Raw genomic sequence first — 20,693 nt, 5'->3', positions numbered from 1 at the left:
ATCCTTAATTATGCGAATTTTTGTCGTTTTTTCAGTTAAAGTTTTCAATTCAAAAAAAATTTTTTTGACAAAAACTATTCACGGTATCTTATAGAAAATATCGTGTAGTTTTCAAAATCGTCCTTCGATTTTTTATATGATCATTATTTCCAGAGTTATTAATTGTCAAAGTAAAAAAGTCCTTTTTTACTTTGACTGACGATAACTCTGTGGCAAATCATCGTACAGGCTTTTTGATAACGTCAAATTGAAGGGCGTTAAATTTTCTAAAAAAGCTTTTCAGCAAAACAATGGAAAAAAATTTTTTGAAGCCCGTAGACCTGTTTTAAGACGAGAAAAAATTTGGAAAATTCTTTTTTTGTAGTTTTCTTAGGATTTCTCCAGACCCGAACATGATAAAAAATTTTCATGGTCATATCTGAAAATTAGACACTTGGAGCTACAATTTGCTTGTATTTTTTTGCTGTACGATCATTTTCCTTGGAGTTACAGCTCGTTGAAAATCACCCAAAAATTTCGAATTTTTTTTATATCCCTTAATTTTTGTGATTAGTGTATTTATTTGGTAAAATTAATAATAAAAAATTTTTTAGAACTTTTTACTCAATTGTAATTTTATTAAAAATTAAATTGATTATTCTTAATTAAAATTAAAATTTAAAAAAAGTGACTTTGAATAATAAAATAATTAATAAAAAATTCCAAAGTTGTCACCGACAAATCCTTTAATAAATCAGATCTGATTGATACTTAAGTTATGTATAACTTGTGCGTATATAATCCGTAATAATACTTGATACGATAAAAAAACGATGGAGTATATCCCTTAATTTTTGATTAGTGTATTACTAAATATTTGGTAATTAAAGGTTTGTTACTAAATCATTCAGTAACTATTACTAAATCTTATTAAATAGAAATAAATATCCTTCTATCAGTGTATGACCACCAAAAATTATGAAACAATAGAGTGTAAAAAAAAAAGAAGAACCCACTAGACAAACCCAGACAAAATTTCAATAAGAATTAATTAAATCAACCTCGTTAGCCCCCATTTGGCATTATCTTTTGCATCACGAATTCCGCGGATTGGATTTTTGTCCTCATTTTGTTCGCATAAATTTATGTATCCCACCTCCCACCCCATCGATCCTCTCATTCTGACTAGCACAATAAAGAAAGCGAGTTTGCCGATCATGGAGCCTAAAACCCGCTCTGATTGCCGCACACTGTGAGGCCAATAAAAACTAATTAATCGACTGGATGATGCTCCGACTGCGCTTCGTATTCTTATTCGGTGCCATACAGTGAGCACAAGCCGAGCCAGGGATACAAGTGCTCGTACGATATATTTTTAATCTTCATTTCATCCGTAACGTCTTCCTCCACAATGTCAGCCTGTCAATAAACAAAAAAAAAAAAAAAGAAAGAAAAAAAGAAATTAATAAAATGTTAACTGCGGACTCGTCATAGACGAGCCTCAGAGCTGACAAATATGAAAAGCAGTGGCAAAAAGTGATAAGACTTTCGAACATAACATAAAACCTTTTTACAGACTATTGACGAGAGAATGAATTTTATTTGATTTAATTGAGAAGTTAGAGAGCTGTAGAAGGCCTAGAAGGCGCGAGAACAACTTTACAATACGCTGTGCGTGTGCGCGTGCGTCTGCGCGAGTAACAGCTTAGAGCGGGGGTGGGGGAACACGCGTTGACTCTACCCTAGACATGCCACGAGATAAAACGTTTTCTTCATATTAACTCTCGCGTTTATGTTTCTTTTACTCGGTAGTTGTAATATATAGACGAGAATAAATCTTGTTTTATTAATAAACTTATTCAATTGCTATTTGTAATCTTTTAAATTATTAATTCGATACATTTATAATATTTTATTCATTTAGTTTTCGCTATAGCTTTTATTTATTGCTTTTTAAATTAACTTTTTTCATTGTTCTTTTGTGGAGATTTATTATTTTGGGACTGACATAATGGGAGATATATTTTTCAGAAGAAATTTTCTTTGGAAATTGCAGACGGAAACTCAATTTGTGATGTCTTTTATTAATTATTCACCACAATGTAAAAAATGTAATACTTAAAGTAGTAGTAAGGATAAAAATGATAAACGTGGAAATTTAAGATTAATAATTATTTTTAATTTAAAATTAAAAATTACAGTAACATAAAATTTTTTTAATGAATTACTAAGTCACCTGCATTAAGTCGTTGGAAATTTTATTGTAATAAAATAACAATTTTTAATGAAAAGTTTATAGTTGGAAAGGAAATTTTTATTCAATAAGAATATAAAATACATTTAATTATCTAAATTAGTGGAGCTGTCGTCGCAACGAGCAGAATGTGTGTGCCAAAACACGAGCGACGAAAGTTTCATTTTCTAAGGTTTCTTTGAAAATAATTGTTTACAATACAATGTACAAAATGTAAGTACCATTAATTTTTAAGGTAGCATTAAGGATGAAAATAATAAACGTGAAAAATTAAGATTAATAATTATTTTTAATTTAAAATTAAAAATTACAGTAACATAACATTTTTTTACTGAACTACTAAGTTACCTGGTCATATTAAGTCGTTGGAAATTTTTATTGTAATAAAATAACAATTTTTAATCAACATTTTCAAATAGAAACAGAAATTTTTATTTAATAAGAATATAAAATAAATTTAATTATCTAAATGAGTGGAGCTGTTGGCACAACGAGCAAAATGTGTGTGCCAAAACACGAGCGACGAAAGTTTCATTTTCTCAGGTTTCTTTGAATAGTATATTACACACCGAGGGAAGTAAAGTAAGAAATGTCTCAGATCACATGTAATTGTTGGCCGAGGCGAAGCCGAGGTCAACAAACATGTGATCTGAGGCTTTCTTATTTACTTCCCGAGGAGTGTATGCTATTTTTTTGCTCGACGAAGGCAGAAAGTGGCAACTTCATTTAGCGCAGCGGGCCGAAAGTTGACGCTTTCTGCCCGTCGAGCAAAAAAATAATTGTTTACAATATAATGTACATAATGTAAGTACCATTAATTTTTAGGTGGTATTAAGGATAAAAATAATAAACGTGAAAAATTAAGATTAATAATTATTTTCAATTTAATATTAAAAATTACAGTAAAATAAAATTTTTTTACTGAACGACTAAAAAATTAACCGGACTTTTAAGTACAAATTTCTCCAAATGTTGATATTATCCACCTTCCTTTGAGGCGGCGCTGCAATCGCTCTAAGACTTATCAGCTGTATAAAAAATTACACATTTTGGTGATCAATTGTTGGTCTATCACAATTTATTCTAACCACACTTTTATACAATTATCATTATAATTTAATTTTATCCAATTAGTTAAATATTATTTGTAAAAATGTACTTTAATGAAATTCGGAATTTTTTTCACTATTAGCTATTATTCTATATGTATTTTCAAGTGAAATAACCGAAAAAAATAAATAAAATCAAACAAAATTAATTAAACATTCAATCTTATTAAAATCTAGTTTTTCAATAATATAAAACCTATAAAACTAACAATTTTCCATATATATATCCAATAATAATTTTGTGTGCTTCATTGAAATTTTTTTATTATTTTATTAGTCCGTTAAATTTTACAAACTTTAAAAAGTCATTACTCTTTAATGTTAAAGTTCTAAATTATAATAGACTCCAATAATTTTTCTCTTGAATTTTAAGAAAAACTAGGAATTTAAACGCTCTAATTCTGAACCAATAAGGAATCAGAGTCCATATTTTTGAGTTATTTCGATACTAAGCTTACTTCAATTAACCATAAATTTTAATATATAGGACTTTTTTCCGTGTCGACAAAAAATAAATTTTTCTGACAATTTCTTATCAAATTTTCCTAAACTTCAAATGAAACTTCTCCATATGTGTCACCAAAGTTTTCCCAAATGAACCTCTAAATTTCTAAAAACCCGTAATTCCGGAACATATCGGCGCGTGTCAATCGATTGAAATGCGTGTCGCCAATCGGCCGTGTTGCGGTATATAATACGACGCAAGAAATTTTTAAATGTCTGCTTACGAGGAATGTATGAAAATATTCATACCCACACACATAAACACACATACAAAAATACACTTACTCACCGCAACATCTACACATCAATACAACACATTAACATATAATACCACATATAACATATAACATATAACAAATATAAAATATAAATTTATAACCACCTTAATCTTTTGTTGCAGGACACAATACCGTACCATATGCCCATTCTACATACCGGTTTTGCTAAAATCGATATTGCGCTATTGTAAATAATTATTAAAAAATTCTATTTCTAGTTTGTACAAATTCCAAATAAATGACTTACATATTAATAAATAAAATAGACTTGTAACATTATATGACGAAATTCCTAACAAAGTATTCACTAATCTTCTCATTGTATTGTATTGCAGACCATGGCCCTTGTTATAATTATAATTATTGTTATTGTAGTTGTTATTGTTATTGTTATTGATCGTTAACTCATACCAAGTGAAAGCCTCTGGCTGTTTAACGTGTGTTTCTCAATAATATAATATAATACAGCGACTAATTGCATTCCCGACAATAAGAACAAAGTTAGTTCTTCATTGGACGGAAAAGAAGGAAGGGAGGGGGGATATAGATGAGCGCAGCGCCCCGAAGATCGGTGATAATAATTTAGAGAGATGACAACTGTTAGTTAATGACGAGAGATGGGGTTTAATGTTAGGGTAAAAAATACCGCACGGAAATAATGGTATCGAGTGCTACGGGTTGAGTGTAGAGCTATACGGTCTAGTTTTAGTAGCCGAAGGCGAAACTAACAAGACTTGCTCTTGCTCTTGACTTGTAATGACTTCACATAAAGACATCAGGACTTGAGGACATGGACTGATAGTGTAGAATGCTCAGTGTTTTATGTTTTATGTTTAATAAGCCTGCTATGATAAATAAATTTATTATAATAGATTCATCATGTGTCTCGGTGAACGTTACTTTTGTTAAAAAAATTTATTTTGATTCAAGAAAAAAATTCTTGAACAAATAAAATAATTTCGAAGAATTTTGGCATCTTGGATCGAGTAAGAAAGTTCTTAAATTAATTAGGATTGAGAAAAAAAATTTGTGGATAGAGCGCCATCTGTTGATAGTATAATTTATACGGTGATGTAAGATAGACTTAAGTGTGAAGCTGAGTGGAGGGTGCTGGTGAGGAGGTTGGCGCAACGAGCAGAATGTGTGTGCCAAAACACGAGCGCAGAAAAATCTTACACTTAGTTTGTACATTGGAAAAATTGGGAGAAAATTCGGAGTAAACTTGGAGATTTTTTCAGCGGAGTTAATCTCGATTTTAATCCCAAAAAAATCCGGAAATTGTACACTAAAATAAATTTTTATTTGCTGAAACAAATTTTAAATGCTAAATTACTGACAGATACTTCAAACAATTTATTTCAAGTTTAACTTTGTAAATATTAATAATATTTTTTAAAAATTAGACTTTTGAACATTGAACCAAATTTTCATAAAGATTATTTTGTTTTTAAGTCTTGTTGATAAATCCTGAAATAGAAAGTTTAAAATAATAAATTATTAACAGTACTACATTTAATTAAATAAATATACTACTAGATCCAAAAAACTGGAATCGATTCAAGCGAAATTTAATACAAAGACTATAAACTGAAACTATGCAAATAAATTTATAAATAATTGACTAAGATCGTGGCAACGCCTTAGAAATCATAAAGACTCGTTTTGTTCTGGAGATTACTATCATTTTTATTCAGCTCCAGTTTACCTATGTATTCAAGTACTACAGTAGTCCCAGTTCTCAATAATGCCCTATATACATACTACAAACTACATATACACTACACTGATACTCGGCTCACATTTATATTATATTATATTAACATTATACAAAAGTAAATGCAATGTAGCTAAATCTTTATTACTCTTTTACTCTTTTCTTTAACCTTAGGTTATTCTCAGATATATCTAACAATCTTTTATGGCTTTCCAATGATTTATAATCATCGTTAGAAAATGTCTCGTTATAATTTTATCAAGATTCTTTATTTTTTTTTCTTTTTTACTTTTCATTTAACTGCTCTAATTTTCATACTTATTATTATTATTATTATTATTATTATTATTATTATTATTATTATTATTATTATTATTATTATCATTATTAATATTCTGTAAAAAATTTTATTACATTGTAAAAAAAAAAAAAAAAAATTTTTGAGAAAAGAAATTATTTTTCATTAAAGAAATAAATTAAAATCGAAAAATTGCTCATAATGGTGATTTTTGCAAAAACAAAGAATTTGAAGCTTTGGGGCACTATGAAAAAAAAAACATAACGATTTGAATTTTTCAGGGATTTTAGAGGACACTTGGAGGTTGAAAAATTACCGACGATATCCTTTGTTCATCCATTTTATCCAAAGTTATACCAAGTTATCCAAATATCCTTAATTATGCGAATTTTTGTCGTTCTTTCAGTTAAAGTTTTCAATTAAAAAAAAATTTTTTTGACAAAAGCTATTCACAGTATCTTATAGAAAATATCGTGTAGTTTTTAAAACCGTCCTTCGATTTCTTATACGATCATTATTTCCAGAGTTATTGATTGTCAAAGTGAAAAAGTACTTTTTTTCTTTGACTGACGATAACTCCGCGGCAAATCATCGTATAGGCTTTACAATTGCGTCAAATTGAAGGGCATTAAATTTTCTAAAAAAGTTTTTCAGCGAAACAATGGAAAAAAAATTTTTGAAGCCTGTAGACCTTTTTTAAGACGAGAAAAAAATTGAAAAATTCTTTTTTTGTAGTTTTCTTAGGATTTCTCCAGACCCGAACATGATAAAAAATTTTCATGGTCATATCTGAAAACTAGACACTTGGAGCTACAATTTGCTTTTATATTTTTACTGTACGATCGTTTTCCTTGGAGTTACAGCTCGTTAAAAATCACCCAAAAATTTCAAATTTTTTTTATATCCCTTAATTTTTGTGACTAGTGTATTTATTTGGTAAAATTAATTACAAAAAATTTTTTAGAACTTTTTACTCAATTGTAATTTAATTAAAAATTAAATTGATTATTCTTAATTAAAATTAAAATTTAAAAAAAGTGACTTTGAATAATAAAATAATTAATAAAAAATTCCAAAGTTGTCACCGACAAATCCTTTAATAAATCAGATCTGATTGATACTTAAGTTATGTATAACTTGTGCGTATATAATCCGTAATAATACTTGATACAATAAAGAAACGATGGAGTAACTCTCAGGCCGATCGTGTTTCAATCAAAACCACAAAGACATTCATATTAACTGAGAAATGACACGTAGATTGCTATCAATGATTTCAATTTGTCCGGGACGTCCACGTATGACTAATGTTTCACTATTTTTTAAAAATCTACCAAGACTCGACTCTATTACTCACTATTTGTGCTTCGCTATTTAAATTATTATATTATTATATAATAATAAAGACCACTTGAGTTGAGGACAAATCTCCAAAAATTCGTTATGAAAAGCTAAACGTTAACCGGAAACAAAAGACGTGCGAGGAGGGAATTTTGGTGCACTTGATAGTACAATAAAATAATAGAATAAATAAAATAAAAGCCTTTAATTTATTTCATTTGAATTAACTTATAAGTGTGTACTTAAAAAAAAAAAAAAAAATCACCCACTTGAATTTCAATTATGAGGACTTTTTGTGGTCTACTTTTAATAACTTAGAAGGTCATGATCGTGGGAATAATTACCGGCTTGTATTTTAAATAGTATATTATTAATTATTTATTTATTTTAACTTAAAGAAAAATAATGGGCAGTTAAAATAAAAAAAATACCGTAAAAAAGGTAATAAAAATAAAAATAATGTGTGTATTTGTTATTTAGTGTGGCAGTGAAGTACGTAAGTTACCCAAGTACAAGTACAACGCCTTACTGGGAAACCAACTGTAAAGTTAGACAGAATATATTGTCGGCAAAAAATAATGGAAAGAAAGAATTGACGCGTGCGCGTGCGACTTTATTCGTGAGATGAATTACATATTACTTAATGTGTATTACCATCATTGCTTTCCAGGTTTTTTGGCTAATATCTTTAAGTCCAGCTGGATTATTAATTATTTTGATAAATTTATTGTTATAATTTTTTTTGTTAAACTTTTATTCAAGCTATAAGGTAAAAGCCCCAATTATTGACCGGGGTCTAAATATTGACACCCTAAATTATTTTTAAATACATTTAACTAGAAACCTTGCAGTCACTATGTAACTGCCGTGACTTGTGAACTATTGACATTCTTCAAGATATAAGCTCATCCCGATGTTATACTCATCAAGAGCTTTCATTTGAGTACCCACATGCATTTTCATATATTTTATATATTATATATATGTATACATAATAAATATATGAAAAAATACATGTGGATACTCAAATGAAAGGTCTCGATGAGTGTTACATCAAAATGAGCTTATACCTTAAAAAATGTCAATGGTTCACAAGATATTTGTTAGAATGCCCTACAGTTTCTTAAATATTGACATTTTTAAAGATATAAGCTCATTTTGATGTTACACTCATCGAGACCTTTCATTTGAGTACCCACATCAATTTTTCATATATTTTATATATTTATATATATATTAATATATGAAAAATTGATGTGGGTACTCAAATGAAAGGTCTCGATGAGTGTAACATCAAAATGAGCTTATATCTTTAAAAATGTCAATAGTTCACAAGACACAAGGTCATTTCTTAACTATGTATCTAGAGATAAGGTAAAAGCCCCAATTATTGACAGGGGTCTAAATATTGACACCCTAAATTATTTTCAAGTGTATTTAATTATCTGCAATCAGAATAACTATCATATAAATTTTTATTAAATTCTAATTAATTAAAAAATTAAAATAAAATTACTGTCAGTTCAGAATATCAAATATTAATTATTAAAAAAATAAAGTTTGCACCAGATCGTCGAACCAGTTTACGAACGTTTATTTTCTTAACAACTTTGTTTACAAAAGCATTTTTTTTTTAAATGCCGAGTTTAAACGAATTTCTTTATCTAATAACATGATTTTTTTTTTTTTTATTTAACAATATATGGAAAGTTTATACAATTGAATAATCGAAATAATTTTTTTTTCACGAATTTAAATCGCTAAAATAACAAATGTAGGCTGCAAAAAATTTTTAGTTGCGTGTACTCGCTCGAGTTGGCATGTTGGCGAATTCATGCACACTTACTCGCTTCATTCACATAAAAAATATTAAACATTACGGTGAGTTACTCAATAAGTCATTTATTGTAATTCTGAGGGCGCGAACCTATCGCTTCAACACGTTCGCGATATCCGGTTGGCTACGTGACGTCATAATACCGCGTGCCATACGTTTCCGCATGTAAAAACTTTTCTTGAAATCATATAAAAAATTTTTTATCATTTACATAAATCAGCTATTTTTTTTTATCGCTTGTAAAAAATAATTTTGTTTTTAGCAGACAATTTTTTTTCTTATATTTTATAAAAAATTGTAAAAAATAAAATTTTGTTTGTTTAAAAATTGTTTGTATTGCCAAAAATTTAAATTTCATGTTAAATAAAAAAAAAAAAAAAATAAATAAAAAAAAAAAAACGAGTTCTTACAAACTAAGAGGACAATTGTCAATCCGACACGAATACGGAAGCGTGTACCGGTAAGATCAAAGTAATTGTGTCTTTAATAAATGCGTAACTCCGGGAGTTCTTTAAAGACTTATAAAACTCTATAGTTAAAAATAAGGGTCAAAGACAAGGTGGAACATAATAATTGTCAAGGGATAGATACCTCATTCATGATCATGATATGCATACATAATTATTTACAACTATAGTGTATTAGGGTGTATTACTACTATTGAATTAAATAGAAAAAATATTGTTAAAAGAGCTATAAGGTGTAACGGACATTCAACTCCTGATAAGTATTTTAATAATTATTCACTAGAATGTAAAAAATTCAAAAACTACTCGATTTTAATACTACCCTTAAATTATTTAATAAAATAGCAATTTTTAATGAAAATTTTCATGCAGGAAAAGAAATTTTTATTTAATAAAAATATAAAATACATTTCAATCATCTAAATTAGTGGAGCTGTCGGCGCAACAAGCAAAATGTGTGTGCCAAAACACGAGTGACGAAAGTTTCATTTTCTAAGGTTTCTTTGAAAGTAATTGTTTACAATACAATGTACAAAATGTAAGTATCATTAATTTTTAAGGTAGTATTAAGGATAAAAATGATAAACGTGAAAAATTAAGATTAATAATTATTTTCAATTTAATATTAAAAATTACAGTAAAATAAAATGTTTTTACTGAACTACTAAAAAATTAACCGGACTTTTTAGTAAAAATTTCTCCAAGTGTTGGTATTATCCACCTTCCTTCAAGGCGGCGCTGCAATCGCTCTCAGACTTATCAGCTATATAAAAAATTACACATTTTGGTGACCAGTTGTTGCTCTATCACAGTTTATTCTAACCGCACTTTTATACAATTATCATTATAATTTAATTTTATCCAATTAGTTAAATATTATTTGTAAAAATGTACTTTAATGACATTCGGAATTTTTTTTTACTATTTGCTATTATTCTATATATATTTTCACATGAAATCACCAAAAAAAATTAATTAAATCAAACAAAATTAATTAAACATTTTATTTTATTAAAATCTAGTTTTTCAGTTATATAAAACTTATGAAACTAATAATAATTTTCAACGAAAAAAATTAGTCCCAATTTTGAGAAAAAATTGAAAATTTTACTACAAAAACATACGTTATGTGTTTTCAATAAATTTACGAACCAACAAGAGGAATCTAACAAGAAAAAGAGCCTAGAACTCTCGAACGAAATTAAAAAAAAAAAAAAAAATTAATAATGATCAGGATCATAAAAGCATGTAATAATGCTCACTGTAAATGTTCGTATCGACGTACACATACATCTATCTATATGTTAAAAATGAATAAGGTGGAATCGACGAAAAATTCACAAACTCGAGTAGAGCGTCTGGGACTGCTCATAAAATGTCGGCGTAAATCATTAGGTTTTATGGTGGTGCACGTTTACCAACCTTTTGCTGATGAATTCTTTACCCGGTAGAACAACTTTCTTTCTCTCTTTCAGTTGTATTATTATTCTTTATTCTTTATTCCCCTGCAGGAGCACGGTGGTATTAGGTACAGCGATAGCGCATAAGCTATCCTGTAAATGTATACCATATATACAATAATTCCATCGATTATTACCAGTTAACTTTAATAATCTATAATAACTACCAGCTATTTTCGTCGTCATTTATTTTCAATTAATGGCTAGCTCTATCATCTCTTAACATTGCACGGGGAGAAATTTTCTTTAAAATTTCCTATGAAGGACAAATTGAAAAATAAAATTGAATGTTTATTTCATTTTGTTTGATTTAATTGATTTTTTTCGGTTATTTCACGAGAAAATATATATACAATAATAGCAAATAGTAAAAAAAATTTCCGAATGTCATTAAAGTACATTTTTACAAATAATATTTAACTAATTGGATAAAATTAAATTATAATGATAATTGTATAAAAGTGTTGTTAGAATAAACTGCAATCGAGCGACAACTTATCACCAAAATGTGTAATTTTTTATACAGCTGATAAGTCTGAGAGCGATTGCAGCGCCGCCTTAAAGGAAGGTGGATAATACCAACATTTGGAGAAATTTTTACTTAAAAGTCCGGTTAATTTTTTTGTAGTTCAGTAAAAACATTTTATTTTACTGTAATTTTTAATATTAAATTGAAAATAATTATTAATCTTAATTTTTCACGTTTATTATTTTTATCCTTAATACTACCTTAAAAATTAATGGTACTTACATTTTGTACATTCTATTGTAAACAATTATTTTCAAAGAAACCTTAGAAAATGAAACTTTCGTCGCTCGTGTTTTGGCACACACATTCTGCTCGTTGCACCGACAGCTCCACTAATTTAGATAATTAAATATATTTTATATTCTCATTGAATACAAATTTCTTTTTCTACTTGAAAATTTTCATTAAAAATTGTTATTTTATTACAATAAAAATTTCCAACGACTTAATATCTCCAGGTGACTTAGTAGTTCAGTAAAAACATTTTATTTGACTGTAATTTATAATAAATAAATTAAAAATAATGATTTGTCTTAATTTTTCATGATTATTATTTTTATCTTTAATACTACCTTAAAAATTAATAGTACTTGTATTTTTTCATTGTGGTAAATAATTATCAAAAGCCATTCTACTGTCATTTTCACGGTAATTTTCAAGAAAATTCCTTTGCATCTGCGCTTTCGCGGCCAATAACAGCAGTTAGAGGGCGGTCCGGTTTTTTTCCGCGAGAAACTTTGGGATCTGATAACAATCACAATAAGGGTGACTACTACCACTCGCATTCAACAGGACTGGGATTCAGCGAATCAGGATCAGAATCCTGTCCTCAATCCTCGAGCTTTCCTTTGCGAAAGAGGGGGGCTGTTTTTGCGAGGAAAATTATAATAATTCGATAATACGTAACTGTTGCGAGCAGAGGACTCGAAAACCCTTGAAAAACCCGGGGAAATTTAGGTTTTGTTTCGAGATTGTTCTGAAGAAGAGGGATAAAGAAGGGGTCATTTGAATATCTGAATAATCGGAACGTCGTTTGGGCGGAACCGGAAAACATCCGCGACTGTACTCGACACCTTCTACTAGGATTTACTTATTCTGTAACGTTACTTTTTGAGGTTATTTATCGGGGAATTTTTTTGGGAGTCTTAGAAGGTTTCTTTGGCGTCTTAATGGATGGTAATTGGTTCTTTAAAATTTTTTTTCAATTATATTTTGCCACTTTAAGTAGTAAATCGGCTTATTTGTAAAAAATATTACCAATCCGATTTTTCCTTTAGCAAATATTCAATTATTTTCCAGAAAAAGCTAAATGAAAAAAAAAAAAGGTAAATTTTTTTTCAACATCTCCCTTTACTTTTATCGTTATTTTTATATAGATTTTTACTATCTTACTTTCCACCCACCGATATTCTTAGCAGATGAGATAACAAACGAGATACAGTTCGCTGATAGTTTACAAGCTAAAAAAATTTATTACCGTGAATTTACCACGTATTTATCCTAAAGAAATTCCATGTCGACATTTCAGACTTTTTTTTACATACATCTTATATATATTTTAACTTAAACTGTGATTTATAGTTATCGGTAAATTTCGAATAGCCGTTTTTGCGAAGCAACCGCTGTTAAATTTTCACACATGATTTTTTACATAGTTATAGCTTTTACCAAAATCTAAACATTTAGAATCGAATCGAAGTTTTTTTTTTTTTTTTTTTTTTTTTTTAAGTCGATGATCAATTCGGGCTGTCAAAACATTTTTAACTTCCAAGACCCTTATCCCTTATTGCTTCTTTATCGGGGCCAGATCTATTGTATTATTGTCGGCCAAATTTTTTATGGTCAGTACCGCCAGGGGAGGCCACTTCACCATCTTCCTACTGAGTGCACGAAAGAAAAGTAAAGTGGGTTTTGTGTATCCCTTAGAGATTATTAACGACTCAATTTCGGGGTGGGTTTCATCTCTATATCTTTTTTTTAAATACACACTTTTTTTTTTTTTTTTTTACGTCAGCACTTTTTTTCTTTGGGATTAAATTTATTTGAAAATTTATCTAAATTTAATAAGATTTTTTTTAACATGATTCAGAATTTTGTGCATTAAATTTTGGAGTTAAAAAAAGTGAAAAGGAATATTTTTTGCAGGAAATTTAATTTTCTAATTAAAAGCACGATTGACGATTGATGAAACATTTATTTATTGGCATTGAAAATGTTCTTAGGTATAAATTTACGTTTAAACAAACACGTGCATTTTTTTACGCATAACGCGTATTCATGTCGTCGTTTATATCCACGGAAAGCACGTTTTAATGTTCTCCATCCTTTACTTATCAAACGTGAAATCAATCATAAAATTACTTTCCAATCCTTTTCCATAGATATAATAATAATTATCATTATAATATAGGATTGTAACTACGACAATAAAAATCACATAAATAAATAATAAAGTAATATATTATTTTTCCGAGTATCAATTCCGTGATAAATTAATTTTTTAAAGAATATAAAGTTCGAATGAATCGACGGATTTTAAAATAAATCAAATTATTTAAAAAAAGAGAAATAAAGTTTTATTATACGTATCGAGTTTTATTATGTAATTCATGAATGAAATGTTTGGTAAATCAGATTCCCAGAATTCTAAAACGCTCGATTTTAAAGTGATACATTTAAAAGTACGTGATAAACATTTGGTTTGTTTGGGTTTTAAAGAACCGAAGGATTCAGTAAAATGTTTATAGGTATTGAGTTTTATTTAGTGACTTTTATTTCAAGCAGGCCTTTCTTGGAATCAATAGAAGTATTCTTTTTTTATTTTTACAAAAATATTGATACTAATAAAATTTTATTTTAATATTTTGTGATCAAAAACAAAAATTCTAACAAAATTAAAATAATACCTATAAAAACAAATCAAGTAGAAATTGAAATTTCTAAAAATCTACAAAATTTGGAACTTTGACTGTTTCTTTACGAAATAACTATTGAATGCGATAAGGGGAATGGTCTTTTTTTTTGTTTCATATATATAAATTTTTTTTTCCATGAAACTTTAAGTAGAGTTCCCTTATTTCTTTTTTTTCCGCGATATTTAAGAATTAAACTCGTAATATACATTTAACTTGCACATATTTATCCGTACATACATATGTATATTGACTAAAGGGGAGTACTAGCGTTTAAGATGGAATGTGGTCCGCCCGGCGTGCAAATACACCCACACAAGCTAAAACGTGAGCACGTATATTTACAAACGTGTTGCACGCGTGCTCTACTCCACCAGAGAGTTTCTTGGTATGTGTGTTCATCTATACCTGTCTTTGCCTTACATTGCACACACACATTTCTTACTACACACTCAAGCGAGTAAGTTAATGGAGTACTCGTTACAGCATTCGCATCGTGGGTGGATCTTGGATTTCGAAAAAAATGAAACTTTTATTAAAAACGATTCCTCATTCTGTGATTTTAATCATTCTCTTTACATTTATTTTTTATTATTATTTTCTCTATCCAACCATTATTGTTATTCATTCAAATGTTGGTCTCATGTGCAAGGAGTACCAGTTCTACCAGATAGATACGCTCCTGGGCTCAGTGTATTGTAATTACATGAATTATTATTTCATTTCATGTTGCGCATCCGTTCCGCCTGCCAGACTCTTTTCCCCCACTCAGTGCCAACTTTATTTTATTTATTTATTCTTTTAAATTTTTTATTCTTACTCTTACTCTTACTCGCGATCTCTTAGCTCCTATCCACTCTTTTACTTAGCTCCTATCCATACCCATTCTTCTGACTTATTTTCTCGTACTTGAATTTACAGGATCAACATACACTGGTAGCTTTTCTTTTTATTATCGAGGATACTCGTAGGTGGAACCTCCAACGACTTATATTTCTACCCTTGGCAACAAAAGTATGCCTTTTATTGTTTCAATTTATTTTAGCTTCAGGTTTAATTCTTTGTAAATTAATTTCACATTTTTTACATTATCGTTTTACGTTTCACATAAAAAACATCCTGGTAGGAAAAAAAAAAAAAAAAAAAAATTAATATTTAATAAAATCAATAAATAAAAATTCTTTTATGGATGATGATGATGATGATCAAATTTATTTCTCACGGCAACAAATTTCTTCAGTCAATTGAGTCTCCGATAACAGAGTTGTGGGAATCGATTATTTGACGCTCGTTATAAATAACAAGATCATCATACGATATTTAGAATGAATACTTTGAATTCTTCCATTTCTAGCCTTACGAAATAGTGCACTATTTGTTTTTGAGAAGTAATTTTTCTGAGACCCTCTCCATCTCTTTGTTCTATTTTTAGCCTAATATATTGAGTTATATTAAAACAACAATTGACTTGGTTGAGTTAATATATATCTTGGGAGTAAGTTTTTTTAACTTAAACTCGTTTTATTTATTTTTACTTGTCTTTGCTTCTTTTCGTATATACCATTCGTATATCGATTGTTCGTTTAGCTTAAGCTTGAGAATCGCATATTATATATTCAACATATAACATACTGAGATATCCCGTTTCTATCGAGACCGAGACATATAATACTTAATACCTGTGCTTGCATACCAATCTTGTAAAAATACTTGATAAATTTTTAAGTTTTTGATCGTCCAAATTCTGTTGAGCTAACCAGTAGAGTCTAAAAATCGGCTCATTCTTTTACAAATTGTATTTTAATAACATATCTCATTATCAAATCAATGGAAAAAAAAGATTAACAAATGTTTAATGGGAAATTGAAATATTTTGGTTTTGTTTTCATTATTCCATCTACAGTGCAACCTTGATATAACGAAACTAAAGGGAATTAGAAATTATTCGAAAAAGTGAGGTTTGTTATAAAGAGTTTAGATTAAACTCGATTCGTTATAATAAGGTAAGAAAATTTCCACCAATAAGTATCAACTCATTTCAATCAAAATACAGAATTATTTATTTGAAAACATTTAAATCAGTTTCTGGTAAAAACAGAAATTGTTATTAACGCGTAAGTATAGTATTTAATCGTAGAAAATTAACAACATGATTAAGGAATAATGATAGTTTAATCTTCATATATCGTTTCTATACTTGAAAAAAGTCATAAATTATTATCTATATATCGTCTTTGTATAGGATAATTTGTAGGATACGTTATAAATAGGTTATAAACTGGAAAATTGATTATATAGAGGTCAATAATAGCTTCTATATTAAGGTTACACTGTATATACAAAAGATCAAAGATTCACACTGATAAATATCGACTCAGAACATTTTTACACCACTTCTGGCATTAGTTTTTCGATCAAAAACAATGAAACTTACCGTTAATTACACCTTTAATGATTATAGACGTAATTTGATTAGTTTTTTCGTCAAAACAACCATTTTTTCACGGAAAAACAGGCATATTTCCGTACGTAACTTGTCCGATCTCCAACATTTACTTTATAACTCCTGCTTTGGCTCAGTGGTTTTTTTTTTTTTTTTAAAGATAATTTTTATTTTGGCATTAATACAAGTTTGGCTTATTAAGTATAAAAATTACATTAAAAACTTAGTATATATTTCTTAAAGATATTTAACAACTGGCTATAACATGATAGGTCTCGTTGTATACAATAATTGTCTTAAATAAAATAAAACTTAAATATTTTGATATGTCTTAAATTTAGATTTTTAACACTTAATGGTTAGCAAGAAGATATTTGGTAGATGTTAAAATTATGTTTTTAAAAATACATCTGTAGTTTTTAAGGGTAGAGGGACTAGTAAGGAATAGGGATGATAGGGTTGAGATGGTGAGGGAGAAAATAATTTAATATAATACATATATACAGATTATTTACCTATAATACAGTAAAACTAATGATTGGCTAATTTTTGGCACTATGCTTTGTTATAAAAATTTATGTGTTTTTGCTTGATTTTATTTTATTCATCTTGGTCCCATAGCGTTCTCCTTCGGATTTCATCTAGATGGACTGAGTCATTTTTAAGCCACCAATAGCTTTCAGATAGCCGGCCGAAGTCCTTGGTCCACTGGTGGTAGGTCCGTGGAAAAGTTGAGGTTTTTATAAGACTGGTAGTCTATATTTAATTTTTTATTTGTACAGTGACGTTTTTTATGGTAAATAATCGGCAGATTGTTTTCGTTCTGGATTATACCTTTGTGGTCACAGAAGGTGAAAAGTTCAGGCATTATGTATCCTGTAAGGCAGTGATTGGCACAGATGTCTTCACTCGGGCAGGTGAGCTTGCTGATTAAGCTGTTGCCGATATTTAAATAATTTGCATAATAGTTTCTACAGAGCTTTAGATAGAAGCAGTCAATTCTTGTGATATTTGCCATTTTATAAATATTTAGGTTGCTAATTCGTTCAGTATAGCCTGTGTCAGCTTTTCTGAAGTGTCTGATGCAGGATCGTAGTGCTGAGCGTTCCAGTTTACGCAGCATCTCCATCACTGTTGGCCCCATATTCCAGAGAATCGGAGCTGCATAAGTGAGGAGTGGACGTATTAGGAGTTGATAGCAAATTAATTTTGCTTTAACTGATAAATTTTTATTGTAGAAGATTCTTGAGTTGGATCTAATTGCATTTCTTGCTTTGACTGTCTGTAGTTCAAAATGTTTGGTTAAGTGTAGAAGATGATCTAAATTTACCCCAAGATATTTGACTGTTTTGTCCATTGGAATTATTGTAACGTTATTTTGTCGGTCAGTAATAGATATTTTGGCTTCTCGTATTTTTCTGTATTGAGACTCTTTGAGATGATTACATGGTCTTCTAAAAAATACAATTTGGCTTTTGGTGCCGTTTATTTTTAGATTCCAATTTTGGTAATGTTTATTTATTTTATTTACTCGGTCTTGTAGTTTGCAAGTTATTGTGTCAATGTTTGAGTCAGCAATATAAATAACTCTGTCATCAGCGAACGAAATAGATTTGACTCCATCTGTGTCGAGATTGGCGGCTTCATTTATGATGCTATCAAATATGTTGAATAATATTGGTGAAAGCACTCTGCCTTGTTGGAGACCTTCAATGATATGGAAGATTTCAGTAGATATTGTAGATCCGTCCCAGGTGTGGAAAAAGTTTCCTATAAGCATGTCGATGATTAGATATATAAGACCCATAGGGAATTTCTTCGTGACTAGTACATATATTAATCCGTTGATCCACACCAAGTCGAAGGCCTTTTCCAGATCCAGGAATGCTGCTCCAACTACGTGGTTCATATGTAAGTTTTTATTAATATCTGATAGGAACTTATTAAGAGCGTGAGTGGTAGCATGTTTACTTTTGAATCCGAATTGATTATCGGGTATTATTTTTCTTTCAGTTATAACTATGTCTATTTGTTGTTTGATGAGCCTTTCAAATATTTTGCTGATGCTTGAGGTGAGACTGATAGAACGATAGCTTTGTGGTGATTCAAGATTTTTGTCTTTTTTGAGGATGGGAAGTACTTTAGCAGCTTTCCATCTTTTTGGGTAGTATGCTGAGTTAATTGCGTTGTTAAAGAGTATAGTATAATCTTTTATAACTATTTCTGGTAGATTCTTGAGTACTATGGTGGGAATTTTGTCTAAGTCTGCTGATGTCTTATTTTTAAGTTTTTTGAGAATTAATTGCACTTCAATATAGCTGAATATGAACTTAATGTCGTCATCTTTAGTGGTTGGATAATAAGCTCGATTTGTATTAGAGAATTGCATAAAAGATTTGTTGAGGTTTCTCATATTATCTTTCATTCTTTTAGTATGGCTGGCTACTTTGTCCACTTCGATCTTGTTTATAGTTCCTATATTGGTATATCGTGGTGCGTTGATACTCTCAAGATATTTACCTATGACATATAATTTTGTGTCAGTGTCAGTCGCAATCAGTTGGTTGTTGGATATTAGCTCAGGAAATTTATTGCTAAAATGAGAGTTTAATTCACTATTGTCTATATTGATTTTAAGAGTGTTGATACTGATGTCTTTTCTAGGTCTGAGCATTCTATTAATTTTCGGGAAGAATTGATGCGGGAAGAATTGGCTCAGCGGTTTTTTTTTTTTGAAAAGATAATTTTTATTTTGGCATTAATACAAGTTTGGCTTATTAAGTATAAAAATTACATTAAAAACTTAGTATATATTTCTTAAAGATATTTAACAACTGGCTATAACATGATAGATCTCGTTGTATACAATAATTGTCTTAAGTAAAATAAAACTTAAATATTTTGATATGTCTTAAATTTAGATTTTTAACACTTAATGGTTAGCGAGAAGATATTTGGTAGATGTTAAAATTATGTTTTTAAAAATACATCTGTATTGGCTCAGTGGTCTAGGGGTATGATTCTCGCTTTGGGTGCGAGAGGTCCCGGGTTCAAATCCCGGCTGAGCCCGGTTTTTTTTGCAATTTTTTGGGATTTTATTAAAAGTTAGTAGACTTATCGAGGACCAATGACAATATACTAATTCGATAAGATTATTACATTATTTTAATTAGGATGTTCTACATTTTATTTTAGTTTATTTATAAAAGCGTGTTTTTTAGTTTTTTTAAGATATTACTCATTTTCATTAAACTTCTATTCAGAATTCAAAATTTTTCACTGAAAATTAATTAAAATTAGAATAGAAAAATTTACTAGAAAAGAAATTATTATTCCTTAAGAATGTAAAAATTAACAATATTTTCATACTCTACATTATTCCCAGGCATCACCGGTGAAAACCAGAGGAAGACACATCAGTACCATATGGCTGGAGATAAAAAAAATTAATATTTCCAACTTCCAACCGTCTAAAAGGGCATGCGTATTTTTAAAACACTCTCTTTTAGCTCAACTCCAGCACATATTCTCATAAATTTTTTTATCACTTTTTAGATTTTATTTTCTT

General features: G+C 29.0%; 1 protein-coding gene and 1 non-coding gene across 3 annotated transcripts in view; both read left to right on the top strand.

Annotated features, from left to right (window-relative positions):
• The first annotated feature begins 18,952 nt into the window (after positions 1 to 18,952).
• LOC141526594 (zinc finger protein castor homolog 1) overlaps positions 18,953 to 20,693 on the top strand; it is a 78,230-nt gene continuing 76,489 nt past the window's right edge. For both annotated transcript variants that reach the window (XM_074241631.1, XM_074241628.1), the window contains exon 1: positions 18,953 to 19,036. In XM_074241631.1, coding sequence (XP_074097732.1) covers positions 19,010 to 19,036 — 27 coding nt within the window. In that variant the 5' untranslated portion in view covers positions 18,953 to 19,009. The remainder of the gene's footprint in view (positions 19,037 to 20,693) is intronic.
• On the top strand, positions 20,123 to 20,194 carry Trnap-ugg (transfer RNA proline (anticodon UGG)). The gene has a single exon. It is a non-coding gene; the product is annotated as a tRNA-Pro (tRNA).

Source organism: Cotesia typhae, unplaced genomic scaffold, assembly GCF_013202065.1.
Source record: "Cotesia typhae breed Kobodo isofemale line unplaced genomic scaffold, CoteBio_Ctyphae contig_36, whole genome shotgun sequence".
Lineage (NCBI taxonomy): Eukaryota > Metazoa > Arthropoda > Insecta > Hymenoptera > Braconidae > Cotesia > Cotesia typhae.
This window is presented reverse-complemented; position numbering and strand designations above follow the sequence as displayed.